Source organism: Nannizzia gypsea, genomic scaffold, assembly GCF_000150975.2.
Source record: "Nannizzia gypsea CBS 118893 supercont1.8 genomic scaffold, whole genome shotgun sequence".
NCBI classification, from domain to species: domain Eukaryota; kingdom Fungi; phylum Ascomycota; class Eurotiomycetes; order Onygenales; family Arthrodermataceae; genus Nannizzia; species Nannizzia gypsea.
This window is the reverse complement of record NW_003345194.1, coordinates 733,917-757,437: the sequence shown is the minus strand read 5'-3', so window position 1 is coordinate 757,437 and position 23,521 is coordinate 733,917. Positions and strand designations below refer to the sequence as shown.

At 52.4% G+C, this 23,521-nt stretch overlaps 12 protein-coding genes across 12 annotated transcripts in view; 5 read left to right on the top strand and 7 right to left on the bottom strand.

Moving 5' to 3' along the window:
• Window positions 1–941, bottom strand: part of MGYG_09189 (Mechanosensitive ion channel) — a gene marked incomplete at both ends in the record, with an annotated part of 2,761 nt that extends 1,820 nt beyond the window's left edge. Inside the window, 2 exons of the mRNA XM_003169909.1 lie at window positions 8–302; window positions 357–941. Coding sequence (XP_003169957.1) covers window positions 8–302; window positions 357–941 — 880 coding nt within the window. The remainder of the gene's footprint in view (window positions 1–7; window positions 303–356) is intronic.
• A 549-nt stretch (window positions 942–1,490) lies between these two features.
• MGYG_08130 (hypothetical protein) lies at window positions 1,491–2,346 on the bottom strand (the record flags this gene model as incomplete). The annotated part of the gene is made up of 3 exons (XM_003169908.1): window positions 1,491–1,941; window positions 2,073–2,167; window positions 2,257–2,346. 3 exons carry the CDS (start codon window positions 2,344–2,346, stop codon window positions 1,491–1,493), a joined length of 636 nt encoding a protein of 211 aa, XP_003169956.1.
• Window positions 2,347–3,063: 717 nt separating this feature from the next.
• MGYG_08129 (lysozyme) lies at window positions 3,064–3,695 on the top strand (the record flags this gene model as incomplete). Its single annotated transcript, XM_003169907.1, has 2 exons — window positions 3,064–3,342; window positions 3,402–3,695. The coding sequence occupies 2 exons, from the start codon at window positions 3,064–3,066 to the stop codon at window positions 3,693–3,695; spliced, it is 573 nt and encodes a 190-aa protein (XP_003169955.1).
• A 441-nt stretch (window positions 3,696–4,136) lies between these two features.
• On the bottom strand, window positions 4,137–5,191 carry MGYG_08128 (hypothetical protein; the record flags this gene model as incomplete). The annotated part of the gene is made up of 4 exons (XM_003169906.1): window positions 4,137–4,251; window positions 4,312–4,413; window positions 4,483–4,811; window positions 4,892–5,191. The coding sequence occupies 4 exons, from the start codon at window positions 5,189–5,191 to the stop codon at window positions 4,137–4,139; spliced, it is 846 nt and encodes a 281-aa protein (XP_003169954.1).
• Window positions 5,192–5,870: 679 nt separating this feature from the next.
• On the top strand, window positions 5,871–6,248 carry MGYG_08127 (hypothetical protein; the record flags this gene model as incomplete). Its single annotated transcript, XM_003169905.1, has 2 exons — window positions 5,871–6,024; window positions 6,106–6,248. The coding sequence occupies 2 exons, from the start codon at window positions 5,871–5,873 to the stop codon at window positions 6,246–6,248; spliced, it is 297 nt and encodes a 98-aa protein (XP_003169953.1).
• A 647-nt stretch (window positions 6,249–6,895) lies between these two features.
• On the top strand, window positions 6,896–8,600 carry MGYG_08126 (RING-7 protein; the record flags this gene model as incomplete). The annotated part of the gene is made up of 3 exons (XM_003169904.1): window positions 6,896–7,105; window positions 7,199–8,238; window positions 8,294–8,600. The coding sequence occupies 3 exons, from the start codon at window positions 6,896–6,898 to the stop codon at window positions 8,598–8,600; spliced, it is 1,557 nt and encodes a 518-aa protein (XP_003169952.1).
• A 396-nt stretch (window positions 8,601–8,996) lies between these two features.
• MGYG_08125 (hypothetical protein) lies at window positions 8,997–10,032 on the bottom strand (the record flags this gene model as incomplete). The annotated part of the gene is made up of 2 exons (XM_003169903.1): window positions 8,997–9,261; window positions 9,329–10,032. 2 exons carry the CDS (start codon window positions 10,030–10,032, stop codon window positions 8,997–8,999), a joined length of 969 nt encoding a protein of 322 aa, XP_003169951.1.
• Window positions 10,033–10,906: 874 nt separating this feature from the next.
• Window positions 10,907–13,211, top strand: MGYG_08124 (biotin-protein ligase; the record flags this gene model as incomplete). Its single annotated transcript, XM_003169902.1, has 4 exons — window positions 10,907–11,640; window positions 11,732–12,328; window positions 12,383–12,654; window positions 12,709–13,211. The coding sequence occupies 4 exons, from the start codon at window positions 10,907–10,909 to the stop codon at window positions 13,209–13,211; spliced, it is 2,106 nt and encodes a 701-aa protein (XP_003169950.1).
• Window positions 13,212–13,310: 99 nt separating this feature from the next.
• On the bottom strand, window positions 13,311–14,400 carry MGYG_08123 (Ser/Thr-rich protein T10 in DGCR region; the record flags this gene model as incomplete). Its single annotated transcript, XM_003169901.1, has 3 exons — window positions 13,311–13,350; window positions 13,410–14,260; window positions 14,335–14,400. 3 exons carry the CDS (start codon window positions 14,398–14,400, stop codon window positions 13,311–13,313), a joined length of 957 nt encoding a protein of 318 aa, XP_003169949.1.
• A 789-nt stretch (window positions 14,401–15,189) lies between these two features.
• Window positions 15,190–17,417, bottom strand: MGYG_08122 (siderophore iron transporter 1; the record flags this gene model as incomplete). Its single annotated transcript, XM_003169900.1, has 8 exons — window positions 15,190–15,581; window positions 15,635–15,694; window positions 15,755–16,094; window positions 16,155–16,574; window positions 16,633–16,737; window positions 16,798–16,862; window positions 16,923–17,082; window positions 17,172–17,417. 8 exons carry the CDS (start codon window positions 17,415–17,417, stop codon window positions 15,190–15,192), a joined length of 1,788 nt encoding a protein of 595 aa, XP_003169948.1.
• Window positions 17,418–20,033: 2,616 nt separating this feature from the next.
• Window positions 20,034–20,692, bottom strand: MGYG_08121 (hypothetical protein; the record flags this gene model as incomplete). Its single annotated transcript, XM_003169899.1, has 2 exons — window positions 20,034–20,353; window positions 20,419–20,692. 2 exons carry the CDS (start codon window positions 20,690–20,692, stop codon window positions 20,034–20,036), a joined length of 594 nt encoding a protein of 197 aa, XP_003169947.1.
• Window positions 20,693–21,190: 498 nt separating this feature from the next.
• On the top strand, window positions 21,191–23,040 carry MGYG_08120 (phosphate permease PHO89; the record flags this gene model as incomplete). Its single annotated transcript, XM_003169898.1, has 2 exons — window positions 21,191–21,266; window positions 21,329–23,040. 2 exons carry the CDS (start codon window positions 21,191–21,193, stop codon window positions 23,038–23,040), a joined length of 1,788 nt encoding a protein of 595 aa, XP_003169946.1.
• Between the last annotated feature and the right edge of the window lie 481 nt (window positions 23,041–23,521).

The window sequence follows — 23,521 nt, the reverse complement described above, 5'->3', positions numbered from 1 at the left end:
GTCATACCCATGATGGAGTCGTTGATGATGTAGTCTTCCATTTCGAATTCCTTGCAGTACTCCGGGAACATCTTGCGGGAGGCAGCGTAGAGCATACCGATCAGATGAACATTTCGTTTGGACTCTTGGATCTTGGAGTCGAATTGCTTGCGGTGGTAGGATATGGAGATAAGCTGAACGAGGACTTTTTCCGCAGCGAGGATGAGAGACGAGATGAAGCAGGCAAACAGGATGTTGTTGACCACAGTCTGCCATGGCTTGATCACTGGATTCTTGATGTTATCTGGGTTGCGGGTCATCACCTAAAAACGTCAGCAGTAATTCTAGTATAGTGAGAGAAAACGTAAAGTACGCACTGGAATGAAAGTAGCCAGGGAGGTAAGGGCCCATCCGACGAGGGAGAACGGAATCTCCAATGCCCTGAGGATAAGAGCATATTTCCTGGTTCCTGAGCTGACGATACCACAGAGAAACTGAAAGAGGAAGGGCACATAGTGAGCCACGGCCTTTGACACCCACAAGCTGAGCCAGACGATCTCAACCCAGGCGAAGAACCAGACGAGGCGGACACCACCAATGCTGGCATTGGGGGCAGCAACGGCACCAACGATGATAGGCACGGCAAAAAGCAAAGCCAAGGGCAGGACGTAGATGAAATATCTGGTGACGACGGAGAAATTGAGAATTTTATTGTAGAATCTGCCCATGCGAGTGACGGTGCCGTCTTCGGCTGAATTGGCCGATCTGTCACCGTAATGGTGGTGGCCGTGAGCTCGACGCTGGCCCCCTAACGAGCGTTCTGCGCCCTCGCCGGCGCCAGCATCAGCACCGTCATGGTTCTTTTCGAAGTAGTGCTCGCCGTCTTCTGGCTTGCGGGCACCGGTTTGCGGCACACTAGGCACGGCCGTCAGAGGGATGTCGATAGTGGCGTCGTTGGGCATGCCGTTTGGATCTGAGTCTGGTAGAATGTGAATCTGTCGTGAGAGAATCGTTTGCCGATGCCAGGACGGCTGGACATGGGGAATGATTGACAATAACGTGAGCAAGCAAAAGCAGATACGGGCAGGAAGAAGAAAGAATATATAAGTATCTACGCTGATGAACTGGGGATCGTTGTATGTAATGTAATGAGTGTCAGGGTTCTCGTAATATGTAATGAGCGAAGGGGGAGATCCCAACTAGAAACAAATGAATGTGAAGATGAACAAGGAAGCAAGCAGGTAAGGACCGATCAGCGGAGTTAAACGAGAAAAAGATGGTGAGGATGGAGAAAGGAAGAAGGAGAGGAGAGGAGAGGAAAAAGACCGAGATGAAGAAAGAAAAAACGGCAGCGAGAGGCGGCGGTTTCATCTCCACCTGGGCCAGAACAACGGTCCACCTTCCCTGTGGGCATTGAGCATTACGTACCCTTGCGTGTGAATGGCTGACAGGTCGAAAGCTGGGAGATGACGGTACGCCGTGCGTTCATTGCCAGGGGTAGTACTAAGCATTTACTCTGGTCGAAGTTGGCTGGTTGACTCATCTGAATGGATGAAATGGTTTCTGATGAGCCAGAGATAAAAGTCGAGACAGCCCTTGACTGTTCTGAGCGTGGCAGCCAGGGCGTCGATGCTATCAAACAGCTCCATGAACCCAACCGTGTCCACGATGGTCAGCCAGTCGCTCGGGGGAAGTAGACAGACTCCTCCCTCGATGTAGCATTCCGGGTGCGTCGAGAAGGCAAACTCCTTCACGGCAGAGCAGGTCTGTTCATCTTCACCCGTAGCCACAGACACCAATTTCCGCTGCAGACAGAGCATCGTCTTGGTGACCCATTCCTGGCCACCCGTGGAGAGCTGTGGACTTGCGGCTGAGAAGCGGTTGCAGTAGTGGTCTCCGTAAGCGAGAGCGTAGCCGTCCGGCCCACAGGGGACCTTTTGCTCAAGACAGTTCGAGTAGAAGCTGCACGTATTCGGGGCTGGAGAAGAGCATTCATCTGATTCTCTTTTAGCTGCTGCTCGTCTGTCGAAAGGACTGAGGCAGCAGCGGCCGGTGATGGGACATTTGGGGTGCCTGTAGCTGACAGTCAGTACCATATACCACCGACAGCATGATGGACTGGAGTAAGGAGATACCACACGGAAGTGCCGAAGCACCTGGGGGTAACCTGGCAGACTCCGTGACGACCCTGTTGATGGTGGTGGTTAGCTATTGTTAGCTGGTGATGTTTGATGTCGTTGAAGAAGTGAAGTCGAGATGTTGTTGGTGTTTTCTTACTTCTGGCGTGTCGCAAGGGACGAGAGGGACGCCGATTGTCGACGCAGCAGCAGCAGCAGCGACAAACACAGCGAGAAGAAGAGACTTCATGGTGGTGAAGATATCTATGATTCTATGAGATTTATCTGGTGCTCTACGAGGTTGCTCTACTGCTCGTCCTCTCGTCTTTATACCCGTCAAGACTCAGGCATACGTACGCAGGTATCTACGCCCTTGACTTCAACCAGACATCTTCATCTTACCATGAGAATGAGATCTCCTCTCTTCTCTTCATGTTCTTCATGCCCTCAGGAACCGCTTAGCTCCTGGAAGTGCAGTCCCCCAGGGCGCGGATGAGCTACGGGCCGTAGTCAGGCTCAGGGGTAAAGTAAGTCGCCTCTAGAAACGAACCTCCACCAAACAGCCTATATTATGAACGGACGGGCCGGAGTAGGGATACGATGGTATAGCTTGCTAACTACTTCAACTAGTCAAACGTTCGTGGGGATACAGATATAATTAGCCCCAATTGGACCCCTGGGGCCCTGCAATCTGACATGCAGAGGCTAGATGCGATTCTCAAACAGGGCCCATGTCGATGTCAGAAGAGAGGCCACTCCGGCCCTCAGCCCTACAGATATTGGCATGATGGACTCTTACTTGTCAGAGTCCTGCCTATGGTACTCGGTGTCGAGCTGACATCCGTATAGGGATGTATATGGATGGATATAAAGACTCAAGAGACATCATGGGCAATTGGATACCAACCCGCAGTATCAACATCATAATCGCCATCACCATCGTGCGACAGCAAAAGTGACCGTCAAGATGCATCCAGCAACCCTCCTGCTACTCGCCATCCCTGCCGTGGCCCAGCCAAGCGCCTCCAAGTTCAAACGAGACTGTATCGGCCCAGACGTCAACGAAGCAACCATCTCCCTGATCAAGCACTTCGAAGGTTTCGTTCCTCGCCCTGCTCCAGACCCCATCGGCCTGCCAACAGTTGGATATGGCCATGCCTGCCGCACGAAGGGGTGCGCTGAGGTTCCCTTCCCTTTCCCCCTGACCGAAGACACGGCCACTGAACTTCTCATGCAGGACGTCAAGGTACGTAACTCCATCATATAAACACTGCCTAGTCAACGTCATGCTAATGCTGCCTATAGAGTTTCCAACAGTCAATCACGCTGTCTACTACTGACGAAGTGGTTCTGAACGCCAACGAGTACGGCGCTCTGGTGTCATGGGCTTTCAACATCGGTGGAGGCGCAGCCAAGAAGTCTTCGCTCATCCGTCGGCTCAACCAGGGCCAGGACGTCAATACGGTGCTCAGAGAGGAGTTGCCGCTGTGGAACAAGGCGGGTGGAAAGGTGCTTCCTGGTCTGGTTAGGCGTAGGGCTGCGGAAGTTGAGCTGGCTTCGGAGCATACCGATGAGCCTGCGTTGCCTGTGGACTGCTAGATCCTGGTGGATGTAGAAATGGATGTCAATTAATATAGTTGTATATTGAATATGATATCATGTTTATTTTGATACAATGAGCAGTGGTTATTTATAGGAGATCTTCATGAACGTGCTATCTTGACGGAGCTGAGTAAGATTAAGTATGGCTCCATGGTGATATTCGAGTGGCTATAGTGGGACTGTTATTAGAGAAGGTAGAGTCAATATTTTCAAGAGAAGGACGGAAGATATAGAAAAGAAGGAGAAGAGCAAGAGGTCCTCATTTATATATTAAGGGGCAACCAGGGGTTTAACAAGAGTACTAAGAGCAGGGGGTTGGCCACATAGTTATCTATTTATAGAGACTGCAATTCTACCACTAACAAGAAGAAGACAAGAAAAAGACAAGAAGAAAAGAAGAGAAAAAAATGACAAAAGATCTACCATCTACCAAATGATCTACTCAAAGCGAATGACGAACGGGCAAGGCTTCTCTCCCCAGCGCGAGATGCTGTTCTCCTGGACGCGGTTGATCTTGTCGTTAGGCGCATTCCACATACGATCTCCAGAGTCCCTAGAAGACATCAGCGTTTGATTAAACAGACAAACAATAAAGAAGAAGAGATATACGCACATCATCAAACCAACATGGTGAATCGTATCCGATTGAGCGCAACTGCATTTTCCGCCGAAGAAAACAGCGTCTCCCGCCTGGCGCTCGGCATAGGGGTATTTCCTGACATCATCGTTAGCAACATGCATGACCTGACCATCTCAACACCGAAGAGAGAGTGTGTGTTTATACTTATAGCGCAGCTTCTCCTCTGAAGCACAGTACATCGTCCTGGTAACGCGCAGGCCTTCCTTAAACAGATCTCGTCCCGTAACCTGGCAGACCGCCCAGCTTACCAGGCCGGAACAATCGAACCCGATCTCGCCGTTGTCCCAAGGGGGCATGTCGCCGGTTGGGCCGTCACAGCTTCCTCCTCCCCAGGCATATGGCATGCCAGCAGCGGTCAGGGCTTTGTCAAGGACCTGTTGGCCGATAGAGCCGTCGCCGTCGCCTGGGGGGTCGTTGTCGTCTTCCCTTTTGATGCAGCACTGTATGTCATTGCCGCCTGGGCATGGCCATTCCTAGATGGTAGTTTTAGTAGTTATATCACCAGCAGTAAGAGAGGTAGGTAGATAGGTAGAGAGGTAGATGGATGTCATACAGGTCCGGATCCCTTATCGAAACGGCCGCCGGGACAGCCGTTGGAGAGGCTGCGGCAGAACCCATGGCCTGCACCGGTGCTGCACTTGTGTTCAACGCAGCATTGGACGTCGGCTGGGTCGCTTGGGCAGAGAGGCTGGGAATAGGAAATGCCCTTGCAGTCGCTTGTCTTCTGGCATGATCCTTCACCCTCTGGAGCTTTACACTCAGATCCAATGGCTCGGGTGAGAAGTGCGGTGTCGGCGGGAGAGGCGCTGACGAAGGTGACCAGAAGGCCGATCACCACCGTAGAAAGTTTCATCTTGAGATGTTGATATTTGTAGATGTAGATGTAGATATTGGTGTTCAAGTCGTTGTTCTGGTTGTTTAAGTGGTAGATGTGTCTGTTTATATATCTATCTGGACGATAAATGTATAAACGATCTCACTGATCAGCATCACAGCTCGACGTCGTGATACGTCTTGAGCCGTCATCTTCTGACTGTTGCTGGAACTTGCTCTCCAGTGTGTCTTGTCTGGCCTGTCTCTTTGGTGGTCTTTAGGGCGTGCGCCGGGCTGGCAGTGCCGTGCGCTTTTTCATCCCGCTCCAGCTTGGCTCGGACGATACGAGAGGCACCGCTGTATTCGAGTAAAAAATGCTCGCTGGAAGGATAAGATGCTGACTGACTTGGCTTGATATTGGTGACGTTGATGGTTGATGCATATATTGAGAGCTTCTACTGCTTACAGACCAGAGTGAGATGCTGGGCCGGCGTGAGAAGACATCGCTCTTCTCAGTCTCTCAGCTCATCTCGGTCCTCATCTCGGTCCTCATCAGCATCTCATAGACATGTAGATAGGTAGATGTAGGCGTATATAAAATGTGAAGATTCTCGCCAGCTCTATCAAAGTGTCCATCAATATCAACAACAGCCAAATCAACAGAGACCAACAGCAACAGCAACAGCCAAATCAGCCAAATCAGCCAAACCCAAGTCAAAATGAAGCTCACTACTATCACCGCCGTACTGGTTGGCATGCTCTCCGTCTCTGTCACCGAAGCCACCGTCCTCCAGATGTGCAAGAAGACAGGCAAAAGGGACTGCCTTCCTGTCGACGCTACCTGGTCCATCTGCACCAACCTTGTATCCAAGGGTACGTCTTCTCTTCTCTTCTTCTCTGCCCGTAGACTGGCTATAGTTATATCAACCATGCTGACTGCCAGCTACGAACCAGATGGCCGTCCGTACGTCTCTGGCTGGTCGACCGGCGGCGACTGCGACATCTACGAGGGCCGCGACTGCAAGGGAACCGCCAACTCGATCGACAAGGACGGATGGTCTCGTTTCCCCTTCAACGTCTGGTCTGTTCTGTGTTAAATGAGAAGCCATCTCTGCCATCTCTGCCATCTTTGGGTATCTTCGCTGGGTATCTTCTCTGGGTATCTTTGGGTACCATCTTTGGGTCTCCTGTCCTGTCTGCTTTCTTTTGTATCTATCTCACCCGAGTCGCTCGTTCAATTTGACCATTTACCACCACTGCCTCGTAACCACGCATGTACCACCACGTATCCGCACCTCCCGTAGGCCGATGACGTCTCCAACAAGAAGATCGGCAGCTAATGCAGCGCAAGAGGAGCAAATGGTGCTGAATACGAGGCGAGCAGAGCAAAAAGGCGATCTCCTAGCGAGCCGAACAAGCCGCAACTCAACCAGCCAGACGGCCACAGCCAGCAAAGACGAGCATTAACAGCCGATCGCCTCGTCTAGCAGCAAGCAGTGACCCCGGTATCTGGCGAGTAGTCAGTTAATTGTCGCCGTAGGACGTGTCTGAAGTATCTCCAGGTACTTACTCGTTTGTAGCTCGCGCGAGACAAGCGGGTTTCATCTGTCTCTTCCCCGGCCTCTGTCGATCGTCTCATCTTATTGCCTCGACTTTTTCTCAACCTCCTCAACACCTTCAACTTCTCTCTTCTCTTCTCTTCTCTTCTTCTTCTTCTCTTCAAGATCCATCTCATGTCCCCAGCATGGCCTCCCTCAGGCGGCTTCTTGCCCTCGCGCTCAGCCTAGGCCTCGCCGGCGCCCAGTCGATCACGCCCATCGAATCGCGCGGCAAGCTGCAGGTCGGCAGCCCGCTGTACTCGCTCGATCTCGACCCGGAGCCGTACGAGGGCAGGGAAAAGCTGCATCTCTACCCGTCCACCTCTGACCTCTACGTCCCTGACGAGCCGTTAAAGGTATTCCCCTGCCGGTGCTTTTGTCGTGGCGGCGTTGCGGCGTTGCGTTGTAGATGGCTGTGCCGTGCTAATTTAATACGTGAATGCAACTAGGGCCTTCGCATCTCTGGCCGGCTGGTGACCGTGAGCCGCAGAAACGCCAACAGGCTCAAGGCCGGCGATATCGCGTATCTATCATGCGACCCAGACGACTACTTAGAGAACATAGACCCTAGCGAGATGCTGGGCGTCCTGCTGGCTGCTCCGATCCGTCCGGCGGCGATCCTGCTGTATACCACCCACGCCGTGCGCTGCGACTACGAAGGAGACCGTGAAGAAGACCCGGCCTCCAAATACAAGACCATCTTCTCACTGCGAGACCCGGAGCTGGCAAACGCCCTGCTCACTTCGACCACGCGCCATAATGCGACGATCTCGACCACCGGGCCCGTTACGGCCGCCCAGTCGCTGCAGGAAGACCCCCAGCCTTCCAGGCCGCACCAGGGAGACCCGCGCAACAACGGCGTCGAAACTACTCGCAACACCGCCATGATCATCCTGTACGCCGTCACGGGGATTATCACCCTCTTGTTCCTGGCCGTTATCTTGACAGGTGCCATTCGTGCGCACCGCCATCCGGATCGCTACGGGCCTCGCAATGTACCCGGCCGAGCGAGGCAGAGTCGAGCAAAGGGGATTGCCAGAGCGATGCTGGATACCTTGCCCATCGTCAAGTTCGGCGAGGATAGAGACCGGCCGAAGCAGCATGATGTCGAGCTCGGCGAGGATGCTCGTCCAAATACTACCCAGCCGGAGTCGCAGTCGCAGTCGCAGCAGCATACAAATGTACCCGTCGATTCCGGCACTGCCGCGGAGACAGGTGTAGCTTCACCAGCAGCAGCGACAGCAGCAGTAGCAACGTCTGCGGATGCACCGGTTGAGCAGCAGCATCAAGAGCAAGCCCGTGCTGCATCGCCATCAGCATCAGCAGCGGGCTCAGCAGCATCCGAGCGAGAACCGTCCACTACCTGTCCCATCTGCACCGACGAGTTTGTGCGTGGACAGGACGTCCGTCTCCTGCCCTGCAACCACTCTTTCCACCCAGAGTGCGTTGATCCATGGCTCGTAGACGTCTCTGGCACTTGTCCTCTCTGGTACGTCCATCCCTCCCTACATGTCTTTCCGTATCTTATACTAACACCGTGACAGCCGAATAAACCTCAACCCTGAAGCACAGGAACAGGAACAGCAGCATGATACCGTCACTGGCATCGAAGGAGACCCTGCCATTGACAACAGAGTCAGAGACCAGTCTCGCACATCCGCTGAAACCGGCGGAGACGAAGCCGGCCTCCAGCATGCTCGCAATCTACGGTCCAGACACGCAAACGCAGACGAACGACGGCGCAACAGGCTCTCTGCTCGCTTTGTCGAGCGCTTCCGTATACGCACCAGACAGCACGGGGAGTCTGATACTCCCCCCGTCCCTGTCCCGAGTGCCAACCCGAGCACTTAAATCTACTTCATGCACCTCTACCTCTACCTTCTTTTTGATGATTTATCTGGGTTTGTTTATCTATTTCCACTGTTACGGTGCACGGCGTTGGGTCAAAAGCTTTCCGTACCCGGGACTTTGCATGGACGGATCTGATTTCTTATTTCACTCCTTACATATTTACGGCTCTCTCTGTTGCATTATTGGGATTTGGCTGGCTGGATACATGGATGAACTACCGACTTGTACATACACACTTACCTACATCTATCCACGGCTGTACATACTGCTTGCTCAACAGTTTGAGCGCATCGCCACTACTATCTACATAAAATACCAGCTATCTGTAGATGAGTTTTGTCTATCCTAATGTACACACCGCTCAGCTATAATATTGATACAGTAGAGAGAGAGAGGCTAGGTCTTCTTCCACGGATACATGACTTCGTCGTCCTTGCGTATCCAGATCTTCGACTTCTTCTTGCTCACCATGTGTTCTACAAACACGTCCTTTGCATACGCAGCCTTGAACTTGCGGATCCAGCGAGGATCCCACAGCTCACTCGCAACACCCAGGTCCTTGCAGCATCTCATCATCGCATTGGACTTGCACCCTTCTGTGGCGGTGGGTATGCCGTCCGGACTGAAGTAGTCTTGTTCACCACGGGATACAGATACCAGCCTGTAACCGTCAGTAACACATCATTATCACGAGAGTAAAGAAAGGAAGGAAAGAATATGAGGCCTACCGTCCGTGTGCAACCAAGGCGTATTCTCTGGTCACCGTCTTGCCTGTAACTATGCTCTCGCTGCGCGGTACAAGACCCCACCCGCCCGGTCCAAACGCCTTGTTCAGGATCCGCCTATATTTGATTTCCGGCAAGTATACAATGCCATCAGGCTTGATCTCGACGTCGTCTGGCTCGACGGGCGCAAGTAGTATCGCAGCAGCTTCCTTTGAGAACGGCTCAGCGCTTAGACCGTGGTATGAGCGTGTCCAGTCGACGTGGCCATTGGGCACGTTTGCTGGTTCTAGCACGAGTTCTGGTGGCGCATCGGCAAGGCCCGTCTTGGTGATGTTTTGTATTGGGTGCGACGTCTGCGATGTTGTGAATGCTGGTGCTGAGGGTGTGTCTTTGGGCGTGGATGAAGATGGAGACGAAGGTGCAGCTGGAGCTGGTGCTGTCGAGGCGGCTGGTTTGGGAGCTGAGGTTGACGGGGCTGGTGAAGAAGCTGACTGTGAGGACGACGAGGTCTTGTTGTAGCTGTTATATGTCCTTCTGGGGTAATTGCTAGAGGTGTTCTGTCGGTATGTAGGTGTTGATGTCGTTTTTGACGCCGGCTTGGAGGAGGATATCTGTCTGCACACGGCAGAGCTCACGGCGAGCCTCGAGTATGTCGACGGACGGGACACACAGGCCCAGCTAGCCTTCCGCATCGCCAGAGAAGCCATCGTCTTCCTCTTTTCTCCTTCTGTTCTGCTCGTCTATGTCGTCTATGGCCTTCTTTGTCTGCGCGCAAGTTCGCGTTTGGAGTCGAAGAAGAGAAAAAGCTGGAGATCCCGTGATCGATAGTTGAGATTTGCTGCAGTTTGATATTGGATAATAATAATACAGGTAAATAAAGGAAGAGGAAGCAAAAAAAGAGGAGATAGAATACAGTCGAGTAGAAGAAAAGAGAGAGAAGAGGATGTAAAAGTCTTAAGCGTCGCGAGTCTCTGTCCGCTGGTCGTTTCCGTGGCGCTTCCAGCACTCCCTAAAGGCCTCCATCTGTAGACACCAGCGTCAGCATCACCGTCAACCAGGGATAAATTAACAGACATCGCAGCCTCATATCGAGCGTAGCAGCCGTCTGAAAGGCAAGAGAAAACCCTCCGCTGGCCGCAGCCGAGTTGCTCGGTGGCCTTCCGGGCAGCAAAGAAGCAATATAAAAGAAAGACTACCAACCTCCTTGCTGCACGCCCGCCAGTCTTTCTTGTCGTAGTAACAGTCGTTCATCTTCAGCTGCTCGTCTGGTCTCGTCAGCGTCACTGTCTGCCACATATCTAACCACTATTCAGTATCTGCTGGAGCGTCGGGTTACCTGCGCAGCCGGTGCTGGAGATTCGCTTGTCCCTGTGTGCGGTCAGCCTGGATAAGTACACCCACGCAGCAAAGAAGCAGCAGCAGCAGAAGAAGAAGCAGAAGAAGCAATAAATACCAGTCATCGGGCTCGTCGTCGTCGTCGTCTTGGACCGTCTGCGGCCGCTTCTCTGTCCCGGACATCCTGGCTGTCTCTCGCGCGGCTTGAAGTCGAAAAGTGGTGATTGTGGTTGTTGATACACGAAGATGGCCAGCGGCGCCTCCAAGAGACTCAACGTCCTGGTATATTCCGGTGCGCAAACCTACCCTGACTGGCGAGAAAACATTCTGACGGCGCCTCCAGGCAATGGCACGACAGTGGACTCCGTGCGGCAGTGTCTGTACACCCTGCGCCGCATCCTGTCGCCCAACTACGCCGTCATCCCCGTCACCGGCGAGATGGTCATCAAGGAGCCCTGGACCGCCTCCTGCGCCCTCTTCGTCATGCCCGGCGGCGCTGACCTGCCGTACTGTAGGACCCTGAACGGCGAGGGCAACAGGCGCATCAAGCAGTTCGTCCAGCGTGGCGGCAGCTATCTTGGCCTCTGCGCGGGCGGCTACTACGGCAGCGCGCGGTGCGAGTTCGAGGTCGGCAACAAGAAGCTCGAGGTCATAGGTGACCGAGAGCTGGCCTTCTTCCCGGGCATCGCGAGGGGGTGCGCCTTTGCTGGCTTCGTCTATCACTCGGAAGAGGGTGCTAGAGCTGCGGACCTAAAGGTGTCTCGGTCTGCGCTGCCCGTGGGGAGCGTCCCGGATACCTTCAAGTGCTACTACAACGGCGGCGGCGTCTTCGTCGATGCGTCCAAGTACGCAGACGAGGGGATAGAGGTGCTTGCCAGCTATACGGAGAAGCTACATGTCGATCCGGGCGAGGGCCAGGCCGCTGTTGTCTACTGTCCGGTGGGAGACGGTGCCGCTATCTTGACCGGACCTCATCCAGAGTGAGCCCATTACCTTTACTATTATTACATATTGATATATGACATGTTAGCATATATGATACTTAGATGTATGAGACTAACGAGATGGTAGATTCTCTGCTGCCAACCTGGACCGAGACGAGGCCTCAGCCCCTGACTACTCCTCTGTCGTGGATGTGCTAGCGAGAGACGACAAGGTCAGGACGGACTTCCTCAAGGCATGTCTGGCCAAACTCGGCCTCCAGATCAATCAAGATACAACTACGGTACCGTCTCTCTCCCAGATTCATTTATCTGCCCTTGAGCCAGGCGCTGCTCTAGAGGTTCTATCCTCCCTGGAAGATGTCATCACCACAGAGGACGGCGAAGACTACGTCAAGGATGACAACGATACCTTCATCCTTGAGAAGCCGTCTTCCATGAAGATGGCCAAGGTTGCAGAGGCATTGCCAGAGGTCACTCCATCGACGAAGACAGAGGCCGCTGCTACTGACGTTGAGGATAGAATAGTCGACTATAACGCCGTTGTCAAGCGGTTGGTGATAAACGACGAGCTGCCAGACACCAAAACAACTCCATATTTCAACCATCATGCCTTTTACTCGAATTTGAAAGAGTATAGGCTCCGGTCGAAGGAGGACTCTAGGGTCTTTGGCTCGCATATGCTATACGGTGAAGTGGTCACTAGTACCAATACCATCTTAGAAAAGTCAGTGCCTGGTTGTCCTACACAATATAACACATATAACTAACACTGTATCAGGAACTCTCGTTTACTACGGAGGCTACCCAACGGCACCACGGCCACCGCTACTGTCCAGGTGGCCGGTCGAGGCCGTGGTTCCAACGTCTGGGTCTCTCCACCAGGCCAGCTCATGTTCTCTGTCTGCGTGCATCATCCAGTCGACAAGCTTATGTTGTCCCCCGTAGTTTTCATTCAATATCTCGTTGCCATGGCCATCGTCCAGGGCGTCAAGAGCTACGGTAAAGGCTACGAGACTTTGCCAGTAAAACTAAAATGGCCAAACGATATATGTAAGCCTACGATATAAGACACTTTTCAACAGCTGTACTAATCAACGTTCACAGACGCTCTGGATCCATCTGACCCAACATGCAAAACATACACCAAAATAGGTGGCATCTTAGTCAACGCCCACTACTCGGCAAACGAATACATCGCTGTGGTAGGCGCAGGACTTAACGCCCTAAACCCAGCCCCCACGACATCCCTAAATGCCCTCCTACAGTGCTTCAAATCAACATCAAACCCAGAACCCCCGTCCCTGGAAAAGCTCCTAGCTCGCATCCTTACCACTTTTGAAGAGCTATATGGCCGCTTCCTCCGCACTGGCTTCGACAAGGAATTCGAAGACATGTATTACTCAAACTGGTTGCATATGGACCAGATCGTCACCTTGGAGGCCGAGGGCGGCGTGCGTGCAAGAGTCAAGGGTATCACGAGGGATTACGGGCTTTTGATTGCCGAGGAGCTGGGCTGGGAAGATCGGCCAACAGGGAAAGTATGGCAGCTGCAGAGTGACAGTAACAGCTTCGATTTCTTCAAGGGGCTCTTGAAGAGGAAAATGTAGAAGCATTAGGAAGAATCGTTGATAAAACCCGTATATATATAAACCGCCCCAACGCCTGGAGTCATGCAGGTTCGTATACATTTTTCAAGTCAAACTAGTCTACAGATGGGCCTTTGCCTGTGACTCTGACTCTCCAGCTCTATATACAAGTTAGCAGTAAACAGCAAAACACGCAGCAAAATCGGAAAATAACCCTACCGTTCGACAACAAACTCATATTCTCTATCCCCCTTGCCAACGGGAACCTCCTTCGCATCATCACCATAAAGCGTGCGTTCAAAAAACTTCACCCTCCCTGGCTCCTCAACTAGAATAACAGTCTGCTTCTGCGTTCCATACAGCCCCTTCATATATAACGTATGCGCCTCTGCACCATGAGACACAACAGCTTCCACGCCTTCATCTGGATCCCCAACAGCAGGTATAAAGATACTCTCGCTCAAAAACGGTGTATATTCCTCCATTGTTGCTCTGTCATGTAATCTCGGCAACGTATCCGTGCTCAATAACGCAAGTAACCGCTCAATAAGCTCCGACTCGTTTTCCTGGCGCGCATAACTCTTCTGCAACGCTTCTTTCAGCAGTCTCTCGCCATCCAATATCTTAGGCCATGTTCTATCCCCAAACGCCGTATTGCTTAGTCCCACAGTTTGGTTCCGCCCAGTTGCTATCCAGGGTATCTCATCACTGGCCGAGGCGCGGTTGGATACTATACCCAATGGCCCCAGTACGTCACCGCATGCAAGGCTGAATCCACCTGCAGCCTGGCCCTCGCCTCCAGCAACAAGGTCCTTGATATACTGCTGGGCCGTGGTGTGGTCGTCTGGCGGCAGTGCAAGGAAGCCATTGATGATGGAGCCTCTGCTTCGTAGGCCAACGATTGTCGCGGGAGTATTTTCTCTGTAGTTCGTAAGAACGGCTAGACGGCCTTGTTTTGTCACCCCCATCCATGTTCCCTGTACTTCTCTAGCGAGGTCCCGCGAGCCTAGAACGTGCGAGTTGGGTGCTGCCCACCACTCCGCGGCTGCTGTTGGACGGCGAAGGTATTCCTGTATACTCGTTAGTTGGCTTTGTTTGGTATGAACTGTGGGTATGCGGGTGGTGTGGGGATGTGGGAAGTTACATCTCTGTTGTTGAGCAAGATCAGACGATAGCGCGGGTGGGCGGTTGAGATCAGAGCTATACACATGATATGGCGTTTTATTTATATAGATATCCAACTGGTGAGAATAGGGATATATATAGTCACTGTAGTAAGAAATGCAACAATTCGATGCTTTCACTATACGGTGGTCTCGAGATGCGGAACTTTGGTGGTTTAAATAGTCGACGCGGCGGAAGCTAGGACCCACTTTTAGTTAACTTTAACTAGTTATTCGTAGTTTTAAGGTTGTCGGGCCACTCTAAAACATCATCACCTGTGTCTTGCATGCAGCTATCTAGACCTGGTACTGGGAGGCGAAGTATCTATACCTCCGTTATGGAGGGTGGTGAGTACTCATGTATCTGACGGCGTTAGCGAATCCATAATAGCTATCTTATAGAGTAAGTATCATGGGTATTTACCCGACTAACCAACAAACTACCCAAGTATTAGTTAGGCGACTTAGCTAATTACAGCCCAGACTAAGATTATATATGCCAGGTAAACTCATTTAGCGGTGTAGCGAATACCAATTTCTTATTTGTGGAATAATAGCAGACGTGGCATCTTGCTAGAAAGACAACTAACCCATGTAACCAGGCAAGTTATTGGTTATTGGCAGCAAGTATGATAACCAGAAGGGTATCAAACAAAATGTACGGTGCATTAATTAACTAACTTATGTAGCGGTATCATAAACAAACAACCAAACATTAATACAAACTCTCACCTTTTTAGCCTCCACCTCCACACATATATAATTACTCCAACTCATCCACCAATAGCAATACCAGATCTAGTCCGGCTACACCTCGCCGACAAGTGCTGGCCAGTCTATACTTTAACAGTAGTGTCGGCATTCGAGCTCTCGTCATCAGAATCCTTGTCGGCATACCCAAGACTCTGCTCCTTTCCAAGCACAGGATCACGCAACACAAGCGAGAACGCAATCAGGAGCACTGACAGACATATTCCACCAATACACAGCAAGCGCTGGACATGCTTGTATGCTTCGACTGCATGGTCTCTGTCGGGCGTACCGATGGGGTTGGCGGTGGTAAAGGTGAATGGGTCCTTGTATATCTCTCCCGCGAGGGTCTGGTTGGATATACGGTCCATCAGAGCCTGGGGAAGGACTTGGGTCCAGATCGAGCCTGAGATGGTGTTTCCTAGCGCTGAGCCAATGTTGTATGATGCTAGGAATAGACCGGTGATAGCAGCGACGTCTGGGATATGTTAGTTATGAGGTAGTATATATTAGTGGAAGCGCATGACTTACGTTCGTGCTTGGTTGCGGCTTGAATGGATGTTTGAGCAGGATATGGGAACATACCGCCGGCTAAGTGGTCATGTTAGATAACGTGCGGTCCATAAGGCAGGGGGGATAACCGGTACTTACCGATTCCAAGCAAGACTTGAGCACCGATGACACCGGCGTGGCTCGAGTAGCCTGATCCACCACGGTAGTGAATCAACAAACCAAAGGCAACCAGGAAAAGCAACGTTCCAGCGATGATGACGAACTTGAGACGTCGGAAGAAGTATACGAAGACACCCATGACTACACCCGTGAGGACAGAAGCAAAGCTGTAGACAGATGTGATTCGAGTAGCGCTCTTGATGGATTCGTTGAACGCAATGATCAGCACAGTGTAAAGGAAGTCACCCTGCATGTACCATGCCGTGTTAAGCATGATGGCGATTCCAAGTGCGCCCCATACACCTCGGTCTTTAAGGAGCTATAAACAAGTTAGACATCTGCGTCATTTCGGTTCAAGCGGCGGGGGTGATGGACGTACTCTGAAAGGAACCATGGGATGCAAACAGGTAGATTCCCAGTAAAGCCAGACGGGGATAAGCAGGACACCGATGACAAGCGGCGCAATGACTTTTGCGGTCTTCCATTTTGTCTCTAGACCACCTGCGATGGTGAAGGGGACGAGAATCAGGGCAAACACGCCCAGAAGCAGGATGACTCCGATGATGTCAAGTTGCCAGAACATAGCGGTGACGATCTTCTTGCCTCCGTAGATTTGGAAGGGGGTCTTGTAGCTGTCTAGAGCACCGGCTTTCTTTGCTCGACGCTGGACGATGTATAGGATTGTTATGGCTGGTATGGCGCAGACGGGGTAGATGATGGCCCACATGCCGATACCCCATTGCCATGTTGAGTGGGTGATGATGGCGTTGGTGATGTCTCCGCTGACCCAGGTGTTGATCTAGAGTTTCGAAAAGTTAGTATGGGTTTGTAGTCAGATAGGGGAGGTGGATGCTTACAAGGAATGGCGTGGCTGGGATGTAGGAGAAGAATAGACGGGTTTGAAGAGAAGTAACGTCTGCAATGAGGACTTCAACCAGAAGCAAGATCGAAGTATAGCCAATCTATTAAGGTGTTAGCGTCAGACGTATCACGAGTAAGTATAAGTTGGGACAAAGACTTACCTGGTACAACACTGCGCCGGCACAGAACGCCTTGACGCCGTCCGAAGTAGCCTCAACGATGGTTCCTGCAACACGTTAACACCACCATTCATCCTATCGATATAACGCCGACCTCAACAACATACCAATAACGTAGAACACGATGGTGAACAGGATGACTTCCGCTCTACCAAAGACATCAGCCATCTTAGCGGCGGTGGGCTGGGCAGCAGCCGCAATGACGGCACGCAAGACATTGACGGTAGCTAGCAGACTGTGCGAGCTATACGAAGCAGTCGCATATGTCTATCACCAGTCAGTCAGTATAGTCCCGATCAATCAACGGTAGATGTGATGGAAGGGAGGATGGGGAAAAGGGGGAGGCGACTACTGACCTGGAAAGTAAACCGTAGTGTTCCATCCAGACCGTACGCATAAGCAAGAATAAAGATGCCGACGAAGAGGATGATGCGGTCTATAAACGTCATATGCGACGAAATGACCTCGACACGTAACACACCTGGACTCTTCTTGCCCAGTATCACCGGCTCGCCATCGGGGGAAGAAGCGTAGTGGCCATCGGGCTTCTTGTAGTCCTGCCCGCCATCGGCAGGTGCCGCAATCTTTTCTTCCACTTGCATAGTCAACTCACCTCAACCCAGCCCAACTCAGCCCAAGTTCAAGTTCAAGCTCAAGCTCACGCGACCCAATTGCAAAGTAGAAGCAGGAAATAAAACCTGAAAAGAACTAAAGGAAGGACCAGGATGGTTCAACGGGGCGACAGACGAGCTCTTATAAGAAACTCCCGTACCCGCATACCCTAGTTGAGCAGCTCCCTACCCAAACATCTCCTCTCCGCTGCAAGGGTCCTCATCTAATCAATCAGTCAATCAGTTGGATTTAGTTCTTTCAGTTCCGTGCCTTTCCATGCGAACAACCAATGACACCACCGCAAGAGGCGAAATAGGCTTTAGAGCGAGGAAAATTTTTCCATGCGCATGTTCGTTATCAGATTGATAATCTCTTGTCTTGTCTAATCTGATCGTAGCTAGGTTTGGAGCTATACCCGTTCTGGCCTAGAGGTGGGGTCAGCACAAGAAGCGAAGCGAGATTTGATGTATCTTACGAGCGACGAGCAACGAGCAACAAAGCTGCTTGCTTGTCTGTTGCCTGTCTCTTGCTTGACTGTGCTTGCTGAGATGGGGTACAGGTGATGCTGGGTTGTGGTGTTGTCTGATGGTAACACTGTGCGTCGGCCGGCTATTACCTAACCAGTTAACCGACTACCTTGCTGGGTCGGATGTTGTACAAGAGAAAAATGCACGAAGAAGAAAAAGCCGAGGGTCGAATCATGTCGTGCTATTGCTTGGCCGGGGAAAGAGAGCCGGGCAAAGCCGGAGCAACATCAGGGCTTCTTAGGCCAGCCTGACCCGTGAGAACGGGAAGCATCCACCTTTTTGGGCTCGCTTGGGTAACTCTACTGTGCTCCGTATATAGCTACATCATTGTTTGGTTCTTATGTAGGTGGTGCACGGCCGGGGACGACAGCTTCCTTTCCGCGTGGCGTGGCACCGCATAATATGACATGGCAATGGTAGTAGCAGTACTCCGTAGCAGTACCGCGACTCAGGCTCTGTCTCGGAGAATATGTCTCCATAACAAGCGACTTGTTAGTTATCTAGCTAACTTGGCCAACCAGTGAAAGTCTGGCAGAGAAGAAGACGAGGACAGGCTGAGATATATGTACTGATAGCCGACTGGACGAGGCTAAGGAAGGGCCTTCTCTGTTTTGCCTAGCTCGACGGGCCATGCATGCAGGCAGCTGCCTCCGTACACAGCGTACAATGGATTTTGTATATGCAGGAAGCGGCAGGGAAGAAACGGACGGCCAGTCAGCGCGGCAGGAAGTGTTCCGGCTACGTGTTGGCTTGCATGAAAGAGAAGCGACGCTGGTGGAGCTGAGATGAGTAATCAATCACCTGACTGTCACATGATAAGAAAATAAAAAGATACAGGTCTCGTGATTTTATCCCCTTACTAAGCAAATAAATACCTACCTTGGTGAAAGTTGGGAAGAAACAAACGCTGACTCATGGTGTTACACACTATAGCCAAACTTACCTTACTCACCCAATCAGAGACAGGTACCAACGTAACTAAATTACCGGAGTATCTAATCTTCCCTCTCCGCAAAAGACGCCTGGCCGTCTTACCTAATCACCCTCATCTCCACCTGATCAAGCGAACAGACCCAAATAAAGAAGCCAAAGAAGCCAAAAAGAAGCAAAGAAGGAAACAAAACCACAAAAACGAAACCAAAAAAAGGTCTCTGCTTGCTGTTTCCTGCCCGTGTTCATCATCTCCAATCGATTTTCCCCGAAGCTAGAGAAAGAATTAAAAAAAGAAAAAAAGGCAAAAAAAGCCAGGGGCAAGGGGGTGAGAGATATCGCAATGCTTTTTCCCGCACCAAGTTACTAGGTAGATAGTCATCATCATCATAGCAACAACTTATTTAGTGTTAAGCAAGTCCGCCAATAAGAGCCAAAAATAGCTTAAATGGCTCGGAACATGCATGAATTTTCCTGCATCCCTGTTGGTGGAAGCAGTGGAAGGTGTGGAAATTAATCCCTGGAGATAAGTAAATTAATTGAAGAGAGGAAAAGAGGAAAAAGGCAGAAGAAAACTCTGCTGAGATTGCAGGCCAGCAGGGGCTAGACTAGGCTTGCTCTGGCTGGCGGAGAACTGGACTGGATGGGATGGAGACGAGGCTAGGCTGGCCTGCTTGAAGGGGTAATTGGTTCGATGGCGACAGACAGCACTAGTATACGGAGTAAACAACAGATAGAAGAGAAGAAAGAGAGGAGAGATAAAAGTGGATGGGAGAGAGGATAAGTGTTGGAAAGTGAGAGACCGCGGATGACCGAGTGGTGGGTGCAGTGGTGGTATATAAGTATAGGAGTCGCCGGCATGAGGCAGAGATGGTTGGCTGACAGGTTACATGAATCTGACGCTGGTCCTCTGGTGCGACTCTAGTGACAATGGCGGTAGTAGTAGCGGTAGTAGTGTACTTACTGGTGGTGTGGATGGTGGTGGGTGGTGGGACGGATGGCAGATGGAGGGAGGAGCCCGAGTAAGCAAGGTGCATCGGGCGGCGGGCGTGACTCTTTCGTCTATTTTTACCCGTTCAGCGGAGCACAGGATGGAGCACAGGATGCCCGGGGGTTTGGTAGGCGTTGGCGGGCGTTGGAAGTTACAAATTAGTCGCAGCCGTCGCCGTAGTAGCAGTAGTAGTTGTGGTGGTAGCAGCAGCAGTAGTGGTGGTGGCAGCAGTTAGTGAGGCAGGGGACGAGATAGGCAAAGAGGCGCTGGGCGGCGTTTCCCGGGCACATGCTGCAGTTGGCCTTGCCTGGTGGTCGACGCTGCGTCTGAGGGATGCGACTCCTTGCCATCACCCTACACCACTGACCTTTTCCTCTCTCTCTCGCTTCGCCTTTCGCCTTTCTCGGTGAATTCCAGAAATAGTAGCCATCGTCAGCGGGGACTCGTCTCGTCTTTCGTCTTTCGCTACCAAGGCTGTCTTTTCCGGGTAAAAACGCACACGACATGAGCGGTCTGCGGGAGTGCCAATGCTGCTGCTAATACCTGCCAATATCTGCCTGCGTCTTGGAAGGCGAACAAGCAAAACACAAGCAGGCGAACAAGCAGGCGGACGATGTGCAAGAGAAAGTGACGGGTCGTCCGAGGCAGACAAGCAGCAGAGGACAAGACAAGAGGAGAACAAGGCGCCAAGGCCAAGCGGCCGGTTGGAGCTTGTTGCGAGCTTGTTGCGTCTGCCCGGGCCACTGGGCGCGTCAATCAGCGGCGGAAGGGCGAGCACGCGGTTGATCCTGGCACGCTGATTGGTGCGGCGACCCATGGCGGCCAAGGGTCATGCCAAGGCGCGCCAAGTGGAAAACAGCCGGGGGGCGGGCGGGTCGATAAGGCAGAACAGAAAAAGCAAAGAGGACGCAGAAGGAGCGCAGGGAAGAAAGTGGAAAGAGCGAAGAAGCCTTTCCTGGCCAGTCAGTTTCCTCTCTCTCCCTGGCTCTTTCCTTGTTGTTTCCTGTTGTTTTGCCTGTCGGGTTCGCCTGTTGCGCTGCTGCGGTTCCCACGTGGGATGCGCCTTGGACGGAGCCCAGTCAGAGTTCGGCGCAAAGTCAGCAGCAGCAGCAAAGAGAGCAGGGAGAGGCGCCGGTCGCTGCTCGTAGGTGCGCGAGGGTTAAAAAGACGGACCTGCCGCTCGTTTGACGTTCTTCTCTTCTGTTTCATCCATCACTCTCCCTCGTCCGCCCTCTCTCGCCTTCCGCCCTGCTCCTCTAGCAAGACATAGAGAGACAGACAGAGAGACAGAGAGAACCAGAGCAACACCGCCATCATGCTCGACCAGTACACCTACATCTTCGCCATTGGCACCATGTTTGCCATGCTTGACGCCTTCAACAACGGCGCCAGTAAGTGATCTCTTCATCATCAACAGCAGAAGCCGATAAATCATGTACTGACTGAGGCATAGACGACGTGGCAAACTCATGGGCGACCAGTGTGTCTTCTCGCTCCATCTCCTACCGCCAGGCCATGATCTTCGGCACCATCTTCGAGCTGCTCGGTGCCATCACCGTCGGTGCCAGAACCGCAGACACCATCAAGAACGGCATCATCCCCAACTCCGCCTTCCAGGGCAACGCGGGTGTCCAGATGCTCGCCTTCACTGCTGCTCTGGCCGGTGCTTCCTCCTGGGTCATGTGGTGTACTCGCCACTCCGCCCACGTCTCCTCGACCTACTCGCTCATCTCCTCCGTTGCCGGTGTGGGTGTAGCCACCGTCGGTGCATCCCAGGTCCAGTGGGGATGGAACAAGGGTAAGGGTCTCGGTGCCATCTTCGCTGGTCTCGGAATGGCTCCCGCCATCTCTGGTGCCTTCGCTGCCTCCATCTTCATGCTCATCAAGCTCGTCGTCCACATGCGCAAGGACCCCGTGCCATGGGCCGTGTACACCTCTCCCTTCTTCTTCCTGATTGCCGGAACCATCTGTACTCTCTCCATCGTGTACAAGGGTTCTCCCAACCTCGGCCTCGGCAAGAAGCCAGCCTGGTATATCGCTGCCGTCACCATGGGAACCGCCGGTGGTGTCTTCCTGCTCGCCTGTCTCTTCTTCGTCCCCTATGTCCATGCCAAGGTCATCAAGAAGGACGCCTCCGTCAAGTGGTACCACGCCTTCATGGGCCCTCTCCTCTTCAAGCGTGCTCCCGTCTCCCCAGCTGACCAAGCTTCCGTCCCCAACTACGCCGTCGTCCAGCACGACCCCGAGCTCGAGGACGTTCCCGTTGCCGGTGATGCCCTGGGCAAGGCCGAGAACGGTGCCAGCACCCCCGACGAGAAGGAACAGAAGCTCGCTGCCATCGACGCTCCTCCACTCACCCAGAAGGAACTCAACGCCATCGGTGACGCCCGTCTCAACGCTAAGCTCCGCAAGAAGCGTGGTCCTCTCGGCTGGGCTCTCCGCACTCTCCACGACAACCCAATGGGCCCCGGCCAGATCTATGAACTCCACAACATCAAGATCATCATCAAGCGTATTCCTGCCACCATCGTCGCTGTCTCCTGTACGGTATGCACTAATGACATCCACGCTGCTCAGTCTGGTATCGCCGGTACCCCTGAGGGATCCCGCATGGCCCGTGTCTACGACGCTGCCGAGAAGTACCCCAACGAGGTCGAGCACACCTACTCCTTCGTCCAGGTTCTCACCGCCTGTACCGCATCTTTCGCCCACGGAGCCAACGATATCGGAAACTCCGTCGGTCCCTGGGCTGTCATCTACGGTGCCTGGTCCACCGGTGACGCCGCCAAGGCCAAGGCTCCCGTCCCAGTCTGGCAGCTCGCTGTTCTCGCCCTCACCATCTCTCTCGGTCTCATCACCTACGGCTACAACATTATGAAGGTCATGGGCAACAAGCTCACCTACCACTCTCCATCCCGTGGCTCCTCCATGGAAATGGGTGCCGCCATCTGTGTCCTCGTCTTCTCCCAGTACTCCCTCCCCGTCTCCACCAGTATGTGTATCACTGGTGCCACCGTCGGTGTCGGTCTCTGCAACGGTACCTTCAAGGCCGTCAACTGGCAGCGAGTAGGCCTTCTCGTCTTTGCCTGGATCATGACCATCCCCATCGCCGGAACCATCGGTGGTGTCCTCATGGGTCTCTTCCTCAACGCCCCTCACTTCTAAACTCCCTCTCCCCCTCTCTCTTTTATTTCTTTTCCATCTTTTCTCAACTGGCTTGATGACTTGACTTGACTTGTTGCGCCCGACCGATCCGGACATCTCATCTGATTGCATCTTGTTTTTTTCTTTCCTTTTTCTTTTCGCATCTTGTAATAAAAACGCAGTGAACGCGACCCACACACAAAGATACCATCCCTACCTATCTAACTAACCTACTACCTACCATTATCTAATAAAAATCACCGATTCTTCACTACCTTCTTCTTCTCCCGTCAGCATCTGTAACTCCCACGTATAAACAAGCAGCACACCATCAACTCTGCATGAGTCGAAGTCGAACATACCTAGCAAACCTATATCCGCGTGTTCTGGTCCGGTCTGAATAAGCGTTCTGCATACTCGCTGCATCTCGGGTAGGGACAGGGTTAGTGGAGCCATGCAACAAACGCAAACGCAACCATTGCCATGCCATGTCATATCGAAT